This window comes from Channa argus, chromosome 7, assembly GCF_033026475.1.
Source record: "Channa argus isolate prfri chromosome 7, Channa argus male v1.0, whole genome shotgun sequence".
NCBI classification, from domain to species: domain Eukaryota; kingdom Metazoa; phylum Chordata; class Actinopteri; order Anabantiformes; family Channidae; genus Channa; species Channa argus.
The window spans coordinates 23,215,642-23,235,506 of NC_090203.1; the positions used below are offsets into that span (position 1 = coordinate 23,215,642).

General features: G+C 39.5%; 1 protein-coding gene across 3 annotated transcripts; it reads left to right on the top strand.

The window, feature by feature from the left end:
* Positions 1 to 5,618: 5,618 nt before the first annotated feature.
* mc5ra (melanocortin 5a receptor) lies at positions 5,619 to 19,753 on the top strand. Of its 3 annotated transcripts, XM_067511509.1 has the most exons (6): positions 5,633 to 5,740; positions 12,210 to 12,576; positions 13,454 to 13,683; positions 14,080 to 14,186; positions 16,017 to 16,205; positions 18,040 to 19,753. In XM_067511509.1, the coding sequence occupies exons 3-6, from the start codon at positions 13,510 to 13,512 to the stop codon at positions 18,605 to 18,607; spliced, it is 1,038 nt and encodes a 345-aa protein (XP_067367610.1). In that variant the 5' UTR covers positions 5,633 to 5,740; positions 12,210 to 12,576; positions 13,454 to 13,509; the 3' UTR covers positions 18,608 to 19,753. The 3 variants fall into 3 exon arrangements, with proteins under 3 accessions (XP_067367609.1, XP_067367611.1, XP_067367610.1); XM_067511508.1 differs by lacking the exon at positions 12,210 to 12,576 and having other exon boundaries at positions 5,619 to 5,740; XM_067511510.1 differs by lacking the exons at positions 12,210 to 12,576; positions 16,017 to 16,205 and having other exon boundaries at positions 5,619 to 5,740.
* The last annotated feature ends 112 nt before the right edge of the window (positions 19,754 to 19,865 follow it).

The window sequence follows — 19,865 nt, forward strand, 5'->3', positions numbered from 1 at the left end:
TTCATGGCACTTTGTGCTGCACCAAACAGTGATTTATGAATAAAATGTTCCAAACTTTGTTTTGTTTGCTTTCCTTTATTTCCTTCGGCGTTGGGCTTTTTTTGCCTTCGGGCTGCACAGTTATTAGTAATCTCCCTGCGAAGCTGTTTCCGGCGATTCTGGAGCCCTAGGTGAGACATCCTGTGGCTGCCCTGAGGGCACACACTTTAGAATTACAATATTTTTTATCAGAATGTGGCCATTAGAATATTTTAAATATCCAAAATCAAAAATGTTTTGGATCGTTTATTCTTGACATTCACACTAATCCATGCTCTTTTTTAGCATTGTTAGCATATGTTATACAGTAGAACATCATTTGATTATTAACATCAACAAGTTACGGATTTTGTTTCAGTCTAATATTTCTGTACTAAGGAAAGCGTACAGATATTTGTATGAGCTTTTCTTATGGCTGTCCATTTTCTAATATAATAGGCTTCTTATTTTAAAGAGGTGCGGTGTGTAAGATTTACTTGCAAGTAATAATGAGGCTGCATATGGCAACCATCTAAAAACCCTCACTGTGAAGAAATTGAATTTAGTTCACTCATTTACTATGTAAAACTATGTGTCAAAACGTTTTGTGTAAGTTAAAATAAGACGTTTCTGTCTCTAGAGCCAGAATTTTGGCTTGTCCGTTCTGAGCTACTTTAAAAACATGGCAATATAACGTGGCTGCATCTGTGAAAGAGCCCATTCCTCATGTGGATATAAAAGAGCCATTATTACTTAGTATTAGGAAAACACAATTCTTCTTTTCAAGTAATTACACACAGATGCAAACTTATTTATGAATGCTGTGGTCCATTAATTCACTGATTATCTTTAACTCCTTTATCCTGTTCAGGGTTCAGAGAGGCCGGGTACATCCTGAACAGGTCATTAGTCTGCTTGTCATGACTTGAAGTCTTCAAACATATATTGAAATTTAAATTAACACAATTTCAAGACATACCTGAACTCATTAAATCCAAATTATGAATAATAAAACTCACATATTAGTAGAAACTTGGTTGGTGGCTTTAAAACATCTCAGATTAATGCCACGCAATTAGATTATAGTTGTTTATTTTCACAATTTATTTTCATAAAAAAAGTGAACCCATGGCCAAGATTGGTGTTGAAAAGCCCAGTAGTTTAACAGGCAGTCTACTCACATCTTTTACTCAAAGTATGGGACGCCAACCATTTATCTATAGTGTTTAAAATATGAAAGAAAAATGTTTTTTTCAGTTCACTGATCCTCTGTTTTCCTCTTTTCTGTTGCTGCTGTAGCCCCGTTCTCTCTGCCTCCACACACAGCAGGAAAACAAACAGCACTATGAAAGGTACAACAGTTTCACTCCACGCAAATAAAATGCTGAGAACTGATCGGCATTCATACTCTACCGGTGAGGCCAGAGGTCATCATAACAGAAACGGCATTTTTGGAGGCCCTAGTTTAAAAAAAATTAGGTTTAACTTAGTCTTCAGTTAGTTTAAACCAGTCTCTAGGTTCTCCAGTTTCCTCCCACAGTCCAAAGAAGTGAATGTGTAAACGGTTGTCTAAGTGTGTCTGCCCTGAGGAGAACTGAAGACCTGTCCAGATTGTACATACTTGACTTGACTTAAAACATCAGGAATCCGAAATGCTAAAGAAGGGTTCCTACATGGCACTGGCAGGAAGCCTCCCCCATGATTTGGCTACGTCACATCTGTTTTAAACAGATTCTAATCTGGCATAAAGGTTACCGGAGTGCATTCCCATGCACATTCCCTTTACGGACAACTTTGTGACTTTGAGATTGTTATGGAGATTTTAAGGCCTTTTTCTTTTAGATTAAACATCACAGGATCCCGGTCATTATCCTCATTATGCAGACTTAACTCACTTCACAGTCCTTCAAAGCCATCCACCGTCTGCACACTGTAAGTATAACCCCAATTAACACCCACTGGTCATTTACATTTCCCATTAGTAGAGTAGGGACTAACAAACCTGTAATAGGCCTAGTACCAGTAAGGCAAATATAATAAAACCTGAAAAATCTCCAACATGCAGCATAAAAACCTTTCAACTTTTTCTGCTACTGGCTTTAGTGGACTGGCTTGGATTGATCGTAGTTACACAAACTTGGCTTGATCAAGCTGAGGGCAAAAGAACATTTCTTGAATTGCTAAAGCAGAAGATTTCACTCATTTGGATAACGGTCCAGTGTTTTGTTTCAAAAGAAATATTTCACTGTCTAGAGCCCCTCATGTTCTGTATTATCGACATTTGTACAAGAGTGACAGCCATCGTTTTAACACAAGGCCAGCATTGAGAGGGTGCTTTTACTTTCTGTTTCAAGGACCCATGCAAGACAATGAGCTGCTATAAATGAAAATATAGATCTGTAAACCATCAGATTTAACTACTGTAATTAGGTTTATAAGGATCCTTATGAAAAACACTATGCAGCAATTGAATACTAAACAAACAACTGCTGGTTTTGCTACTTCAAATGAATTTTGCAAGTCTCTTATTTAGGACTCGATTACATTTCTGTATGCTGCTTTACCATTATGATTGAGCAGTAATAAAGACTTTAATGGACAATTTTACGTCCCACTAAATATGATGAGGCTTGTTGATGTGATGTTACTGCTATTAACTTTTAATGTTTTAAGGTTGGAGAACTGTGTCATACATTAGATTTAGTCCATTCCCAACATTTTTCATTTTATTGTAGCATCTATGCTTGATGTTTTCATCTCTGCTGGTGTGTAGAGTAACTAGGAACATTCAGCCGTACAGGAAGAGGTTGTGCAACCATCAAGTGAAAAGAAGAAGGGTTTTGGTTTTGGTTTTGGTTAAATAATAGCTAAAAAATACAGGCTCCTTGTGCAACTTAATATCCGGGATTAAGAAATAAGTAAATAAATTCACTAGATGTTTATTCGCCACTTTTTCCATCTGCAACATGTCGTGGAGTCACAGTCATTAATTTATAAAGTCAGTTTTGTCACTGTCTCTACTTCATCATGGAAAAACAGGTCATTAACAGAACAATTCTTTCCCAGTTTTTGTTGTCAAAATGAATTTCACTAATTGGCACTAAAATTGAAGTATGACGGAGGCTGATGGAAGGGTTAGTTTTGCAGGTAATTGGTCTAAAACTAAAGTGTTCAAAATTCTGACCTGACGATGGCACAAGAGAAAAAAGTTAAGGGATCACCAAAGTCGCTGCAACGGATCTTGGACATGAATGTCTGAAGAGATTTTTGGGACAATTAATGTAGACATGTAAAATTCTATCCTCTGTGTGTCACTTCAGAGTTTTCATTGCTAGTCAATTGCAACATAAATTTCATTTACTCAAGGGAGTTTACCTGAAAGGCCTCCTCTTTCAGGGATGCCATGATCACTGTCACTGCAAAAGTCTTGAGCCACCATTAGAAGTGTTGTTTTAGTAGCGAAACAAAACTTGAACGAAAATGTAACAAGAAAAGCTTCTATAGTGACAAATATTTATTTTTGACCTGAAAAATCGGAGCAGAAATACAGAGAAACTGTCAAAATCTGATGAAAAGTTTGTCAAAGTTTCTTCTTTGGAAGATTAGAAGAAATCCAGAAGGACTTCTCCAGCATATAGCAGCTTCATCTGGATGCTAAACTGAAGTAAACGTTCATAGTCTGAAGAAGCTTGGTCAGGATTGGTCTTTGAGGAACGATTGCAACCAAGAAACGAGGGCGAAAACACTGACGTGCAAATGTTCACACAGACTGACATGAAGGTCAGTGAAAAAATGTTTTGATCCGTCGGTCGACTGTATGTGAGAATAAGAGTTGCATATAGGTGGAAGAATAGGTGCTTGTAACCTCAGTAAAACATGGGGGAGGGTCTGTGATGGTTCGGGGCTGCATTTCTGCCAGTGGTGTTGGTGATTTGCTCCAAATTGTTAGGATCATGAAGGCTGTACAGAGAGTGTGCCCTTCCTCCTGTGTTTGATTGGAAACATTTGTACCATTCAGCATGACAATGATCCCAAGCACACTGCTAATGGAGTGAAATTATAGTTAGTAAAAAAAAGACATAGAAATAAATATGGATTGTCATTGCAACCTTTTACCAAGGGAACCAGTGGCTTTGATGAAGCCCAACTTGTCTCAGCCAGATTCAATCTTGGAATAACCAGCCTCTGGCTTCTCTGAGCATTAGGTCATCACTGCCCAACATATGGCAGAAGTGCTGACATTCGCTTAACAAAGAAATAAAATAAATCAAAGAGCACATTAGGTTTGCTCTAAATCAAAAGCAAGTGGAGAGAAAAATGAACATAGGAGGGAATCTTTGCTATTAGGATGGTCTGGATGGAGATCACACTCACTGCTCCTCAATATAATTGCCACTGACAACGCTTAAAACTCTAAATGCAACATCCCAGAAGATTCTCTTAAGTTCATCTTTCGTTTGAAGTAATGACTTTGTTGGAATCGTACCGGAGAAAATACACCAACACACTAATCAAACTCTCAATCCTTCACTGGGGAGTGTTAATCTTACAGACCAGATCAGCCAAACCCACTGTGGACACTGACTTTGCAATGATGTCTGAGCTACTGCTATTACAGGTTTACAAATGGGAATGAAGGAGAAAGGAGCATGTGAGTGCAGTTACTGGTTATTCATTACTTCCTGTAAAAGAAAGGTTTCCAAAAGGCCCCTATTTGTGAAGTGGGGAGGATTCCTAGAAGAGACATCCCAGTGGTCCACACAAATATGACTGTGAAAAACATGTTTGAAGTCAGGAAGCACAACACAGTCCAGCTGAATAAAAATCCCAAAGACAATGAGCAATCAATGTCCCCAGCTGGATGAATCAGGTGTTTCCATGGTTAACTTGAGGGTTGTAATTATGAAGAAAATGTTCAGTTGATCAGTGCGACTCAGCAACATGTGCTTTCAGGACAGTGCATGTGATCGCTGAGTCTTGGAATCATGTAAGCCACCATTAAATTTCTTTTCTTGGTATTTTTCTGCCACTGTGTGACATTTGTGTGTCCTCAAGAGACTTTTTGTTAAAAAAGAAAATTAGGCTGCACAAATCTGACTGAAGTCCAACCTCAGACTGTGACACAGCAGCAACGTTTTTCTAAAGCTCAGTAAAACATCGCAGGACTTTGCTGCGGTGAATGCAGTTCGTGGAGCGAGCGTTTAGCTTCCCCTCTTTAAACTTTGCATCGAACAGGTTTATATTATAACGCTGATGATCACATTCAACAGAAATAAAGAGGAAGTAAAGGCAGGGGTGAAACAGCGTGGTTTATTGGCTGTCAGGAGGAGCTTGGTTATGTGGATTAATAAAAAGGCAGAAAGGCAGAATTGTTTGTCATGGAGGGAGCTCTGGACTTCTGGCTACTGTTTCCAGCGGCTGCATGTTGTGTACACGTTGTCAAATATGAAGGGGAGTTCCTCTCACTGCCACCTTCTCCCTCGAGCCCCACTCCCTCCCACTCCCTCCCACTCCCTCCCGCTCTATCCCACTCTCCCCCCACCCCCCACCCACCCCTCTCTCTCTCTCTCTCTCTCTCTCTCCCTCTCTCTTTCTCTCTCTCTCAGCTCAGCATCTCCACTCTCACGATGCACATATCCACTGGTCTGATGCTCCACAGAGGCATCATCCAGTCCATTTGAGTCTCCTGTGGGAAGGATTTGAGTCACAGCTTCTGTGAGAGGTGAGTCACTCTTTATCTCTGTCTCCTCACTCGTGAAGGATTTTTACCACCACCTTGGAAGACATCTTTGTATTTATTATGTTCATTTGTGTCTAAACTGTCAGATATTTGACAGAATTGCTGCTTTTCTCTAATAGGCTGTGCCTCTGCCATATTATATCATTTTGTTTTGCTGGGTCTTCATAATGATGGAAACTTCCTGTTATTGCCTGTTCTTTGTGCAGATTGTGCAGTAAATTTAGTAGTTTTTCAAGGGTCCATGACTGAACATATTGTAGCTGTGTGATATTTAGATTGTGTTTTCTCTTTTTTGCTGAGGGTACTATGAGAAGACTCCTGCATACTCATTGTATTATAAATAAAGAAGTAATTATATAGGTGGTTAACATTATGTGTGACTCCAAGTTACCAACACTGTCCATGAAAACCAAACTGGATTATGCACATCCTAACAGACCTGAAGCTGTCACCACATGTTTTGAAAATAAAAAACTTTCTCAGATTTTTTTTTTTTTTACATTTACCTCAATCCATCATTTTCCCAGAAAGTTTGGCAACAGCCCATTTCTCGTTTGAGCCGCCACAAGAATATACAATGATTTCATTTGCCATGGCTGTGCTTTGCGGTGAAATGTGCACTATTGATTTCATAGCACCTTGTTAAAAAGACCCTCAATCAGGCAGCAGCTCTTTTTTGCTGCTCTGCTACTAATAAGAAAGCAGGAGAGGAGCAGATGCTGCAGTCTAATGGCCTCCTGCATTTGCTTACAGCTCTGCATTAAACCAGCACAGCAAATCCCTCAGCCAATGTAGGAAAAAGTAATGAAGAAGTAATGTAACTTAAAATCTAATGAATGTACGTGACATTCATTAGCATAAAGAAATCCTAACAGATGCCAAGCGTGTTACACTGGTAAACATTCTGCTCTTTCAGTCCAATGGATGCCATATGGAGAAAATGCCTTTTTTTTTGTTGTTTTTTGGTTTTGTGTTTTTTTTCCCACAAAGCCACGGTGGCAAAGAAGCAGCAAGGGGCATCACTTCGTGTGAGGCAAGGAGCTGCTGAATCTGCCTCCTGATAAACACGTTTCATGCTGAGGGGAAAAAAATAAACTCCATACATCCGTAAAATGTCCGTCCGTTATATTATTTACTTTGGATTATGACACATTCATCAGTACGGTGTGCTTCTGTGTAACACCTGCAGAGGAAGAGATGTATGGCAAGTCACTTTATTAAAGCTCATGTAAACAGTGACTCAACAGGCTCTGCCAGCTTCAACAGAATGTAAATGGAAAACATCTGCATGGTATTACACAGATCAAGACACACAGATAAAATCTGTTCTCAGCGTGCAAGGATTTGAATTGTGAAATCATTTAAATGTGTCAACGACAAGATTTCACATGCAAGTTATACTGAGGTTAGTCTCCTCTCAGTATCTCTGGATGTACACGGTCCTTCAGGGATCAAGTACCTTCACAAGAAGTTGGTTATGTTGGAAGTTTGATCACCACAAAATTTCGACTGAATAAGGAGCCTATACCTTTATCCATGTCATAAAGAAATCAGCTGGTGCCAGTGCTTCCATGTGGCTACAATGATCAGTCTGGTATTTGTCTGTATCGCAGGCACATGAAGTCATGATGAAAGTGAAGGCTGATGTAAGGGGTTCCCAGCGGAATATTTAGATAATGCTCCAAGTGAACCTGTTGCTAGTATTAGGCTGAATGAGGATACAAGCCCAAAGTGTCAGGATCATGACTTGAATAGTGATAATAGCTTTATTTTGGCTACATCGGTGGGAAAAAGCCATTAATTACACTGTTTTTACAATGTAGCCATGACAACCTTTGAAAAGGTTGTGTTTTGCTGTCGTCATGGAATCGGTCACATCATGGGACAGACCACGGGTCTACCCATCTACGTATGAATGCAGTACAGATTTCATATTTTTTATATTAGGAGTATTATGTGAATTATGAATATTTAACTACTCTGTGATCCAGCTGTAGTATTTCAGATTACATATTGGAACATCGTCACCTCATATAATCGAGGAGGTGCAATGTACATTTTGAACTCGGGCCATAATTTTTATCCTTAAATTCACCTGAGGTATTTGGCTGATTTAACTACAAACTATGCTGCATAACAGGAGACCAAGATATTGTTTCCTCTGTCAGATGGTGTAACTCTGCAGTTTGACAAGTTGGTCTACTGCTGTGATTAATATTTCAGTGTGATCAGATGTAATTATATTTATTGTACATCAGTTATGAATAGTTGATGTTGTCCTGCTGAACAAATGATGCAGAACATTTCTAAAGCTACACAAACCGAAGAAAGTCAGTTCTGACTTGTTTTTATTGTTATTTTGCTGACAAATAAATATAACCTTGAAACCCAAAAGTATGTCTAGAATTCTAACACGCGCTCGTGTATTCTGTTTGAGCTGTTCTGTTCCCACTAATATAAAATCTGTGTGTGGGGGCTGAGACAGTTAGGAGCTAACAACTGTGTCCAGATGTTCCTTTTAGGAACACAGTGTGCATCCATGGTGGGATTTCATAGTCAGGTGATCGTTAGCTTTCCACAAAGAGGTTTCAACATTTCTCTTTTGATGTTATGATTACGGCGGTGGGGGCCGTGGTGCCCTCGGGTTTTTTAAAAGAGGCAGAAGATTCCCCTGGGTAGAGGGTCAGAGTCAGTCACAAACAGAAAGACAAAGAGGGAGAGACAAATCGAGAGGAAAAGGAGTTAGTGCAGACAAACTACAGACAAGAATTTTATTCTAGTGAAAAGGTGGTGCCTGATGCGAAGGTTGGACACATTATGGTGAAGAAACTAAAAGCCCACTTCATACTGTACAATGCTGACATCTTCACATGACAGCAGACACACATCATGTGCTGCAGATTCTCCCTACATCAGACGTAATATCTTCCCACAGGAGTCAGATCAGAGCAGTACAAAACAGACGCCTGCATGCGAACACATCACAACAGGGAGTACAGGAGGTTTTAACCCGCCTATGAATCCAATACAGACGTATCTCCATAGTGTGCCTTTGTTTTTTAACAGATCAAAGCTCCTCCAGGCTTTTTTCCTCCCATTAATGAGTCACTCTGTGCTGTGCTGGTAACAAAAAGGCATCTTCATAGATTAGTATTTTGTTGTATCCATTAAAGACTAAGATTCCTTTTTTTTTTTTTTTTTGTGCAGCAAATGACAACATACAGAAAATATGAAAGTTTAGTTTATCAAAGTTGTTTTCCCGCTGAACCTTGATCTTGAATTAGTGCCCGCAATCTGCCAGCATGCTCGGTTAAGTGATGCAAGTGAAATGTTTTTAAATGTGAGTGGAGGGGGTCCACTGAGTTATACTCATTAAAAAAAGACACAGCAGTCCATTTAAGAATTAGTCCATCGTTTTCTAAGCTGTCGTCACTTAGGGTCGTGCTCCTGATCTTCCTCTGCCATAACAAACTGTTTCACCAACTCTCCATCTGTTGGTGTCTATTTCAATTTTACTATTGAAAATACTACTGGAAGGTAATTAGTCAGGGCCACCCTCACAGCTATCAGAAAGATGAGCTGTCTCAGTATTGTCCTATTGTCCTAAAGTGCGTCCTATGTGTTCTTCTGACTTTTAACTAAGCGTAATAGAACGTCACATGACGTGTCAATATTTAGGCTTTGGCTTGTAATTTGGTTTTCTAATTACCTTCTAGCTGTTAATAGCATTTCTCTGCATAGCTGGATTATGTTCACTGGTTTGAATAAAGCTCAACATTTATTTCATCGACTGAACCACAGTCAGTGGTCAAGGAAGCTAATACACGTGCAAAAAAACTGTCTAGAGTCAGGGGTCCCCACGTCACCTTTAGTTGGGCTTAGGCAACAGAAACTCTTGATGCTGTTAGGAAAACACTGAATTAAGTGGTTAATTACTTCATTATGTCCCATGCGCAGACCACACGTTCCCCAGTGCTGTGAGTGTCTAAAAATTATTCATGAAAAATTGAACATGCAGTGATTTTAGTTGTTAGCACATATAGCAGGTGTTGCATTTATAACTGTCAGTGAACTTTTGACACCAGGCAGCTGTAATGAACCAATTCACACATGAGCTGGAATGTTCATCATCAACAATCTGTAGGTGCCAACATGTTACTGATGGAGTACTCTCCACAGTACTACTCCACACTTATCCACCCCGATGTCCTCCTTGTGTGGACCATAGCTTATTCCTTGTGACTGTTACTTCTGTCATATTTACGACAGCCCTTGATTATAACATCCCTGGCAGGTAGTAGGTGACCTGCTGAACCATAAATATGCTCTGAAAACTACTAACAACTTGCTACTGGATGGCCATTTTTCAAGATTCTCAGCAATCCATGTCATGGTTATTAAAAAAAAAAAAACTGTTCAGTGGCAAATGGACAGTATCCCCCTGGTGTCCATCAAAGTGACGATGACCGATTGACCCCACAGAGTTATTTAGGCTTCCTGTTTAGCCAGTCGGTTAGAGCTAAAGAAGCCTTTCCGATGACAAGTAAAACCTCTTCAAGAACTTCAAGCAAGTCCACTTGCCACAGAACAGCACTTTTTAGGAAACACTGGCATTCAGTGCAGTGCTCCCGCATTGTGTGCCAAAATATATTTAGTGCGTTTCTTTCTGAACAGAAATGTTCTGGCTAAGTGGGACTCTAGACCCATGAGGCTTTTTACCTCAAAAGCACAGTTTTTTTGGTCAATACTTTTTTTTTTTTTTTTACAGAAAGCGTTAAAGTGTTTTCTGTTCTTTGCTGCATGACATGTAAAACACACTTTAACCCATCAATGCATGCGAGTTGGACAGATGGTAAATAATAACCCGTTGTTGCTATCTTGCAGCATTATATAAGGGAAACATTAACAAGCTGAAGACTGAACATAGATTTATTTTTAGTCATAAGATCATGGATCCTAATAGTCTGTATACTGTATATAACTGTACTGTAAATCAGAGGTGTTAGGTAACAAAGAACAAAGTACATTTACTCAAGTATTGTACTAAAATTTTATTAGTTGGACTTTACAGTTGCACTTTCCACTTAAGGGAACTTTACTGTTAGTCCACTACATTTATTAACAGCTTTAGTTACTAGTTATTCTTTATTATGGACTAATACCAAACCAAATGAACATTATATATTATAATTACAGTGTAACCAATTTGTCAGTACTGTTTATAAAGTGATGATAATCAGCCCTAACATCAGCTGTGGCACTTTTTAAATGGTTTATAACTATATACCAAACCCTTCTGCCCTAATTTTCACCTTTCAGAGTTTGTCAAAAAAATATGAACAAGACTTTGACATTTATGTCATCAACAGAGGACAGATTTACAATATAATCCACTGTTTTTTTATTAGTCAGGATTATTTGTACTTTAACAAAACTAGAGCCTGTATATTTGTATAACTTATATGTATATCTTAACTTGAGTTAAGAATTAGAATTTATATACTTCTGCCTCTGCTGAAAAGTATAATAAAACTTATCCAAATTGATCCATGACTTCTCCAGTTACTGAGGTTTGAATTATAGGGTATGAATTGAATGATATTGTAATGATGTTAATGATAGTTTCAAGTTAATCCATACGTTTTAGTTACAGTAATTGTGTTTCATCTTTGAAAAATCAAATTCTGCCAGTTATTACTTAAAAAAACATTTTTTTTTTCTCCCTTCCTTTGATTTAATTCATTCCTCCTACGGTTATTGTGTTCAAAGTACATGTATAACAGCAGTAAAATGTCTTTACTATTCACAATTATAACTGGCATGGATTTTTCATTTAGCGTAGGTTAATTACTGTGCCCGCTAAGCTCCAGTGTCACTTTGTAATGGGATTTGGATAATGGCATACAGCCGCAGACTGCAGTTCAAACAGGGGCTATGCTGGGCATAATGCAGAATTAAGTTCATCACTTAACTTAGCTTCGCTGGTTTTATGTTGACTTCGATCTGTATAGATGTCTTTAATCCCTTTTTGTCAGCTGCTCTCATGTGCCACATAACTGGGGGGAAGCTAAGGGCCTTTACGTTCACTCTCTGCATATGTTTAGGTAACTTAAATAGTGTCATCTGACAGCCCTGGGGGGTCTGTTAGTGGGGTTATGAGTTGTGTTGTGAGATAGTGCAGGTTCTTGACTGCTGTTAATGCAACTCAGATGTGATGTCATCCCATCAGCTGAGGGCAGGATCATAACAGGCTTTTTTTGTGCCCGCTCACTTGCCGCAGGAGTGTCATGGCAGGCCTCCTTATGTCTCTCGTTTTATAACCCAACAACAAACTTCAGATGCTTTTGTTTGGTCAGCTGACACTACATTTATAACTGACATATAATGGCACATTAATTGTGAAAGGCATCTTTTGATTCTTGTGTTTTGCTTCTCATCTTTTCATTTCCAGCTCTCTTGTGCTTAAGAAACAGCTTGCAAAACTCATCTGACCTCATCCAGTCTAAGCATCTGTACATATTGGATAAAGCATCAGCCATAGCTGCTTAGTTTAACACAAAGCCTGGAAGACATCAAGTATCCAAAAGCAACTAAATCTACCACCTCTTAAGCTAATTAGCCCACTTTACAAAGAAATTATGTGTTGTAATCACTGTGAGATGATTACGAGACATCCATTCCATCAGGAACCCTAGAAAGAAAGAACAAGTCCAGTAAAACACCTTCAGTTTGGGGGGTGACTGTGTTGGTTCGGCTCCTCGGGTCACATGTCAAAGTGTCTTTGAGCAAGACACTGAGCCCCAACTTAGTTGCTCCCGGTGAGTATTGGCCAGCTGCATTAGTGGCTCCCCCATCAGTGTGTGTGTGATTGTGAGTGCGTGTGAATGAGAAGCAGTGTAAAGCGCTTTGAGTGGCAGTAGGTACAAAAGCACACCGTATGTGACCATTTTCAATCCAATCCAACTTTATTTATAAAGCACCTTAAAATATACACAGTTGGCCAAAGTGCTGTACACAAACATGAATACAAATAAAACACATAAAAGAATTATAGATATTAAAAAATAGTAAATAACTGTAAAAGCCAAACTAAACGCCAAGAAGAATGTGTTTTAAGAGCATATTTAAAATTAAGCTTGAAGATTTACTTTGTTAATTAGCATTTTTCTAAGGATTACACAAATGAAATGTGTTAATTAGTGAGCTTCAGAAGTGCTAGTAGTAATAGTTTCCCCCAATTTTAGTCGTCTAGCAAAGTGCTGGCCATAGGTTGATATTTACATGAGACTAGCACCAATATTCATTCATTCTTCATTCGCCTACACCATCATTGATGTGTCATCGGGTTTCCAGTGGGGATCAATGAAGTACTATAAATAACCAGCTCAATCTTATTTACAGTAGCTGGGTGGGCTGAACTTTGCCTTATTATATTTATCTCTTTATCTCTTTCTTTTTGAAATCAAGACGATCTATTTCTTAGTGGACAACTTTAACTTTTGTATTTAAAGTGAAGTTTGCTTCACCCAAAATTATCAAGTAACTTAACATAAAACTGCATTATTGTTTTGTTAGAATTCTAACAACCACCAAAACAAAACCCAACAAATACAATAAAACTTATGAACATTTCTGAGACAATATGCATATTTCAAAATGTGGCCCAGGCTCTCACTGACACCTGTTTTTCTGCAGCCTCCATCAAAGATGCTATAATCACCAAAAACGTAAGGATCTGGACTAGAGCAACAATGGGGATGAATGCGTCTGATGAGTCCCCATACCAGGAGGAGGAACTGCTGGCCAACTCCACCTTGGCATACTCCTACTATCACCAGAACTACACCCTGTCCCCTCCGCTGCTGACAGACAAGACCAGCACATCCAAACCTGTAGCATGCGAGCAGGTCCACATTGCTGTAGAGGTCTGTGTAGTACGAAACACCACAATCCATGAAAATAAAATAAAAATTCTCTTTGATCTTTAATTGGGAATATTAAACATTTAGAATATGATTCTATTGTGCCCTTTGGTACTCAATTATGTTCTGCTACAGCCACTTTCTGTAAAGCTACAATTATGAACTTTTGAGACCCAAGCTAGTTTTCGCATAGGACTCTTAATGAAGGGCTTAAAATAAAATAGTGATTCATTTTTAAAGTCTTTGATGTCTAATGGTTAGAACAAGGTGCCCTTCTCTGATTGGTTAGAAGGGCGAGCCTCACTTTAAAGGTTTTTTAAGGAGGGCGAGAGTTGCTCAAATACCTTTCGAGTGAGTAAATATTTACCAAAGCTTTTCTTATTTCTCTCTGTTCTTCAGGTCTTTCTGATCCTGGGTATCATCTCCCTGCTGGAGAACATCCTGGTCATCACAGCCATAGTAAAGAACAAGAACCTCCACTCACCCATGTACTTCTTTGTCTGCAGGTGAAGTTTGTACACACATTGCAAAATACAGTATCTTAGGCTGACCTATTATTTTTAACATTTTACTTGTGTAATTTAGGAAGCTTTGCCATTCCTCTGTGTTCATCACTTACATTGTTTTGATTGTTTTGAGTTGAACTTGTCTTAACTTATCAGTCTTGATTGAGGGTCCACTTGGTGCCACTGGGTGTTGTTTGTCACGGACGTGTAGCTGTTCCCAGCAGTCTGTTTGGTTATTGGGCCTAACACGGTTTGAAGAGGCATAGTGATGGCTGGATGACAATGTTTCATAATGAAACAGGGGTTGAGTTGGTGGGTGGGTGGGTGGATGGATGAAAAAGGGCCAAAATAAACAGGGCTCCGACTGGATTGTAATATGAGCCCCTGTCAGTTCAAAATTTCTTTTTGACCATTACTTTTGGGTGCATTGCTAATTCACAAATGGCAGCATGGGTTTCCACCTGCAGGAGAGCTGAGGTCTTCCTATGTGGACTTTTAGCCCTGGGTTGGATCTTTTCTTTAGGCTCTTAGTCCATCAACATGCAGGGAAGTTTTTTTAGTGAGTCGATGTTAGCTAAGAGTATTCAAATCAAAAAGCCAATTGGAAACCTAATAAAGAAAAAATAGACAAAAACAAAAAACAAAAAACATAAACAAACAAACAAACAAACAAAAGTAAAATATGCAGTATTTGGCCAAAAAGATAAGTAAAGAAAAGAAGAAAGAATTCTAGTAACTTTTTGTTGCTCTACCTGGGGAATCCTGAGAAGTTCCCAGTCCAAACAAAGTTCATAATTTATGGACCCTGTACTCCGTCTCTAAGACTAAACCCAGCCACTTTATGGAGGAAACTCATCTTGGTTACTAGTATTTTGTGCTCACTACCCAGAAGTCATAACCGTGGGTGAAAGGTGGAACGAAGATGGACTGGATAAATAAAAGCTTTGCCTTCTGGCTCAGCTCCCTCTTCACCTCAGTGGTTTGGACGAAGCTCTGCATCACTGCTGAAGCTGCACCAATCTGCCTGTCAATGCGACTTTCTATTTTACCTCACTCATGACCAAGACTAGAAACACTTACACTTCTTCACTCGAGGCAATTACTTCCAACATGAAGACAGTAATCTATCCTTTTTTTGACAGAGAAAAATGGCCTCAAACTTGGAGGTGCTGACTCTCATCCCAACCACTTCACACTGGGCTGCAAAAAGCCCCAGTGAATCTTAAGGTCATGGTATGATAAATCCAACATAACCCTATTTATCGTAAAAGAAAAGAGCACCAGTTCCAATGATCCTAAGACTGTGTGCATAGTAATCATTACCTGGTGAACATTAGCACATTAGCATTGTTATTATGAAGTTCCCTTGATGATGAGCATTTAGCACATAGCACCGCCGGTTCAGAGGCCCCGGCCCTGGCTATATGTTGAAGTGTCCCTGGGCAAGACACTTAACCCCTAACAGCCCATTCCCATCCCCAGCTGTGCAGTGCCGGTCCAAGCCCGGTAGAATTTGGGGAGGGTTGCATCAGGAAGGGCATCCAGCGTAAGCAACATGCGGACGATGATCCGCTGTGGCGACCCTGAACTCACGGGATAAGACGAAAGGACAAAAAAAAACAAAAAAAAACGCAGGTTCAGAGGCTGTGTAGACACAACCTGGTGCTTCTTTGGTCTTTTCATTTTAAAACTTCTGAATGTGTCTCCCTTACATTATTTTGATTAAATGGTCTGAATTTGATAAGATACCCATAAACACTTTGTACGGTACTAGTACTAGTACTTCCGTGATCAAGTTTTGACCTGGTCAAATGTGTCTGGTTGTTACAGTCTAGCAGTAGCAGACATGTTGGTGAGTGTGTCCAACGCCTGGGAGACCATAATCATTTACCTTCTGAGCAACAGACAACTGGTGGTGGAGGACCACTTCATCCGGCAAATGGACAACGTGTTTGACTCCATGATCTGCATCTCTGTTGTTGCTTCAATGTGCAGCCTACTGGCCATTGCTGTGGACAGGTAATTATGGAGGGAGGAGTGTATGGATAAATACAGCACATTTAAATCTGTCTTTAAATCCTTGTTCAGCATAGCCCTCGGTGAACAGCACAATCTTGTACCCATCATTATTTAGACAAGATAAGCAGTTTTAAATAAAAGTCTTCAATGCACTCTCACTGGAGTCACTGTGCATGATTAATGACTCAGGTTTGTCCTGCCAGGCCACAAACAAACACATAAATTCACATTTTTCTTAGTTTTCAGTCATGGCATTAGTGGTGATTTTGGCAGGGTGCAATGAATACGTTTGGGCAAACAAAATGCATTGAAAACCTATAAGAAGGTATAAGAAAGCTAAAAATCCAACCTAAAGTAATTCAGGAAGGTAAACAACAACAAGAAAAAGTGAAGAAATGAAACACTCAAGATGAAGTGATAAAACAAAGAAAGGGCTTGAGTCTTGGCGCTGACTACGGGAAACTGATTGTTATTTAAACGGAGTGAGTCAATCAGTGGAAGGAGCCGCATGTAAACCAGAGGGAAGGGGGAAGTGTGAGGCGATGGCAAAGGCAGGAACCATGGATACTGCAGGGCAAAGCAAGGGGGACTGTCAAGGTCTAAAATGATGTGGATATTGTCACTAATTCTGTGAGGGATTTAAAGACCTAAATTGTCAGATGTGTGCTCTAGACTAAATATTATTGAGTGTTTCTGTAGTTCTGAAAACTCCAATGGAGTTGGCGTCACAGAGTTAATGAATAATTTGTCTTTATTATTTATTAATTATTTGCAAAAAGAAAAAAAGAAAAACCGTTAATGCTGCCTGCTTTAATGTATGTCGCTAATTAATTATCAAACATACACTCTCTCCTAATTTAACTGGGTGCACTGAATTTATTTTATGCTGAGCCACGGTGTCATTTAGTTTGATGGAAACACTGGATCAGAACCACAGAATCTCCTTCATTAAATAACATTAATTAGATCCAGAGAGGGCAAGTTCATTCATTCAAGTACTATGCTTAAGTACATTAATAGATCACTTAATGGAGCATTAAATGAGTATGTACAAGGGGGCCTGGTGGTTTGGTGAGCATTGGGTTGGAATACAGAAGGCCGTGAGTTTGAATCCATCCCCACCAGGTGTGTCCCTACCCAGCCACCAAGGGCGACCTCGGTGCCGGTCCCAGATAAAATGGGAGGATTGCTGCAGGAAGGGCATCTGGCATAAAAACTCATGCCAAATCAACATGCGGATCTGGGGCGACCGCTGAAGGGACCAGCCATTGATCTTTTATGAAATGAGTATGTAGCCGTATGGAATAACCACCTGTTAGTACAGACAATAATTAGAATTAGCTTTACTTTTACCTGTTTGACCAACTATGTATTTAGTACTTTATCTTAAGTAAAGAATTCAAATTATTGTTTAAAGCATAGCTCTTTTATTCAAGTACTGGCTGTGTGTACTCTGTTCAGGACAGGGGAGAAAAAGATCCAGGACATTCATTATCGGAATAAGTTAGTACATCTCAAACCTGGTCATCATGGACCCTGGCCATGCTTGTTTTCCAACTATCCCTGACCCACTCTGATTACCTGGTGATTCAGTTTGTCTCAACCTCAATAGAACTTTGAGGGACATGATTAAGAATAGCTCAGCACTATTTATGAAACCATATTTCTGCAGTGACTTAAAGGGTTAGGTACCCAAAGATAATTAATCAAAAGCAAATAGCAGCAGTGTTATTGTGCATATAGTTATAGCATATAGCAATGCATCTGCAGTGATCTTTTACTGTTGCTGGAAAATTACTTTAGAAATCAACATAGTGTACATCATCATTTACAGGTACGTCACTATCTTCTATGCGCTGCGGTACCACAACATCATGACAGTGAGGAGAGCAGGCTGCATCATTGGAGGGATCTGGACCTTCTGCACAGGCTGTGGTATTGTGTTCATCATCTACTCGGATACCACCCCTGTCATCATCTGCCTGGTTTCCATGTTCTTCGCCATGCTCCTCATCATGGCGTCCCTCTACAGCCACATGTTCATGCTGGCCCGCTCGCACGTCAAGCGCATCGCCGCCCTGCCTGGCTACAACTCTATACATCAGCGGGCCAGCATGAAGGGGGCCATCACGCTCACCATCCTGCTGGGGATCTTCGTCGTCTGCTGGGCTCCCTTCTTTCTCCACCTGATCCTAATGATCTCCTGTCCACGTAACCTCTACTGCGTGTGCTTCATGTCCCACTTCAACATGTACCTCATCCTCATCATGTGCAACTCTGTGATTGACCCACTCATCTACGCCTTCAGGAGTCAGGAGATGAGGAAGACTTTTAAGGAGATCATCTGTTGTTACAGCCTAAGAAATGCCTGCAGTAACATCTGCGCTCTGACCAGCAAGTAGTCAGAGACATAGACTGAGGAGACAGGATGAGGAAGGCAGAACTTCTGAATCCAACACTGGAGAATAACTTTGTGAGATTCAGCCAATACAGTGTATAGTCAAGTCCATTTTTGTCTTCTGTCCAGCATTAACTGGATAGGGGACACTTTCAGCATGTGGGAATATATCTGCCAAGAACACAAAGTAGCTAGTCTCCTACATACATTACACCTACGTTGGACCATTTGAAAATGCATCAAACAGAAAAGTGTTTGAGCTCTGCCTGGCCTTCTAACTGGGATTTAGGTTCATCCCTCTTCTGTAGATATTTTAATAGTAAACATCAAATGCTGTTGTACATGTTTTTAACTATGCTTTGGGATTCACATGATGGCTACTCTGTTTTGCTTTAGAGCACTGGTGGAGGCAGCAAAGTCAACAACAAGTGGGTGAAGTTTTGAAGAGAACCCGATGCCCTTGCCCATATTTCTATGACATCACTCTTTAATAAAAAGCTGCTGCTTTTATTAAAGAGGAACTTGGACTTACACAAAGTCAGTTCACATGGGGTTGGGGAGTGATACTGCATAGAAAATGCCATATGAATCATACCCTTGTTGTACTATTTTTAGAAACATCTGCAACACAGCTTCATAGAAGGGCCTCCTGTGTAGCTGTGTTTCATTTTTGGATTATTCAGTTAAAAACTATTGAACATTAAATCACTTAGTTGAAGAAAACACATTTAGTAACTTTTTTGTTTTGCGAAATTCTGTATTTCTAAAGCAAGATAATGTTATGAGCCAGAGATGACACAACCTACTACAGCGGAAATACAGTACCTTACACACAAAGTATGCAGTCAGTCATATAATTTAAAGCACCCGCAGAGACTCCCCCAGCCCCTTGTGCCACCCCTGCCATAGTCAAGCGGGGTTAGGTTCAGTACTCGGCTTATGATTATAAATTAACGTAGAATCTTCAGCACAGGGAGAACTGAGGCAAGAAATTTGAGGAAGAACTAATTTATAAGATTTATCATGTACATTAAAGATATTTCATAATTTTTTAGCAGTTTCGTTTTTTTCTGCACAACTGTTTATTACTGCTTGGAGTTAAATGTTGTAATCATTTCTAATTATTTCAGAATAAATGAAGAACACATAGTATAGGTACTGTTTTCTATATCGAAGTAACGTTTGGCTGTTTACTTTAAATATTTTATTTAATTTGAAAAGGTTTCTGGTGGCCTAGTTTATTAAAACATTTCTAGACAAGT

Excerpts from the sequence above, each read along its gene's own strand:
- mc5ra (XM_067511508.1), top strand. The coding sequence starts at position 13,510 with ATGGGGATGAATGCGTCTGATGAGTCCCCATACCAGGAGGAGGAACTG. Across the intron at positions 13,684-14,079 it reads AGGTCCACATTGCTGTAGAG|GTCTTTCTGATCCTGGGTAT; the intron begins GTCTGTGTAGTA and ends TCTGTTCTTCAG. Across the intron at positions 16,206-18,039 it reads CTGGCCATTGCTGTGGACAG|GTACGTCACTATCTTCTATG; the intron begins GTAATTATGGAG and ends CATCATTTACAG.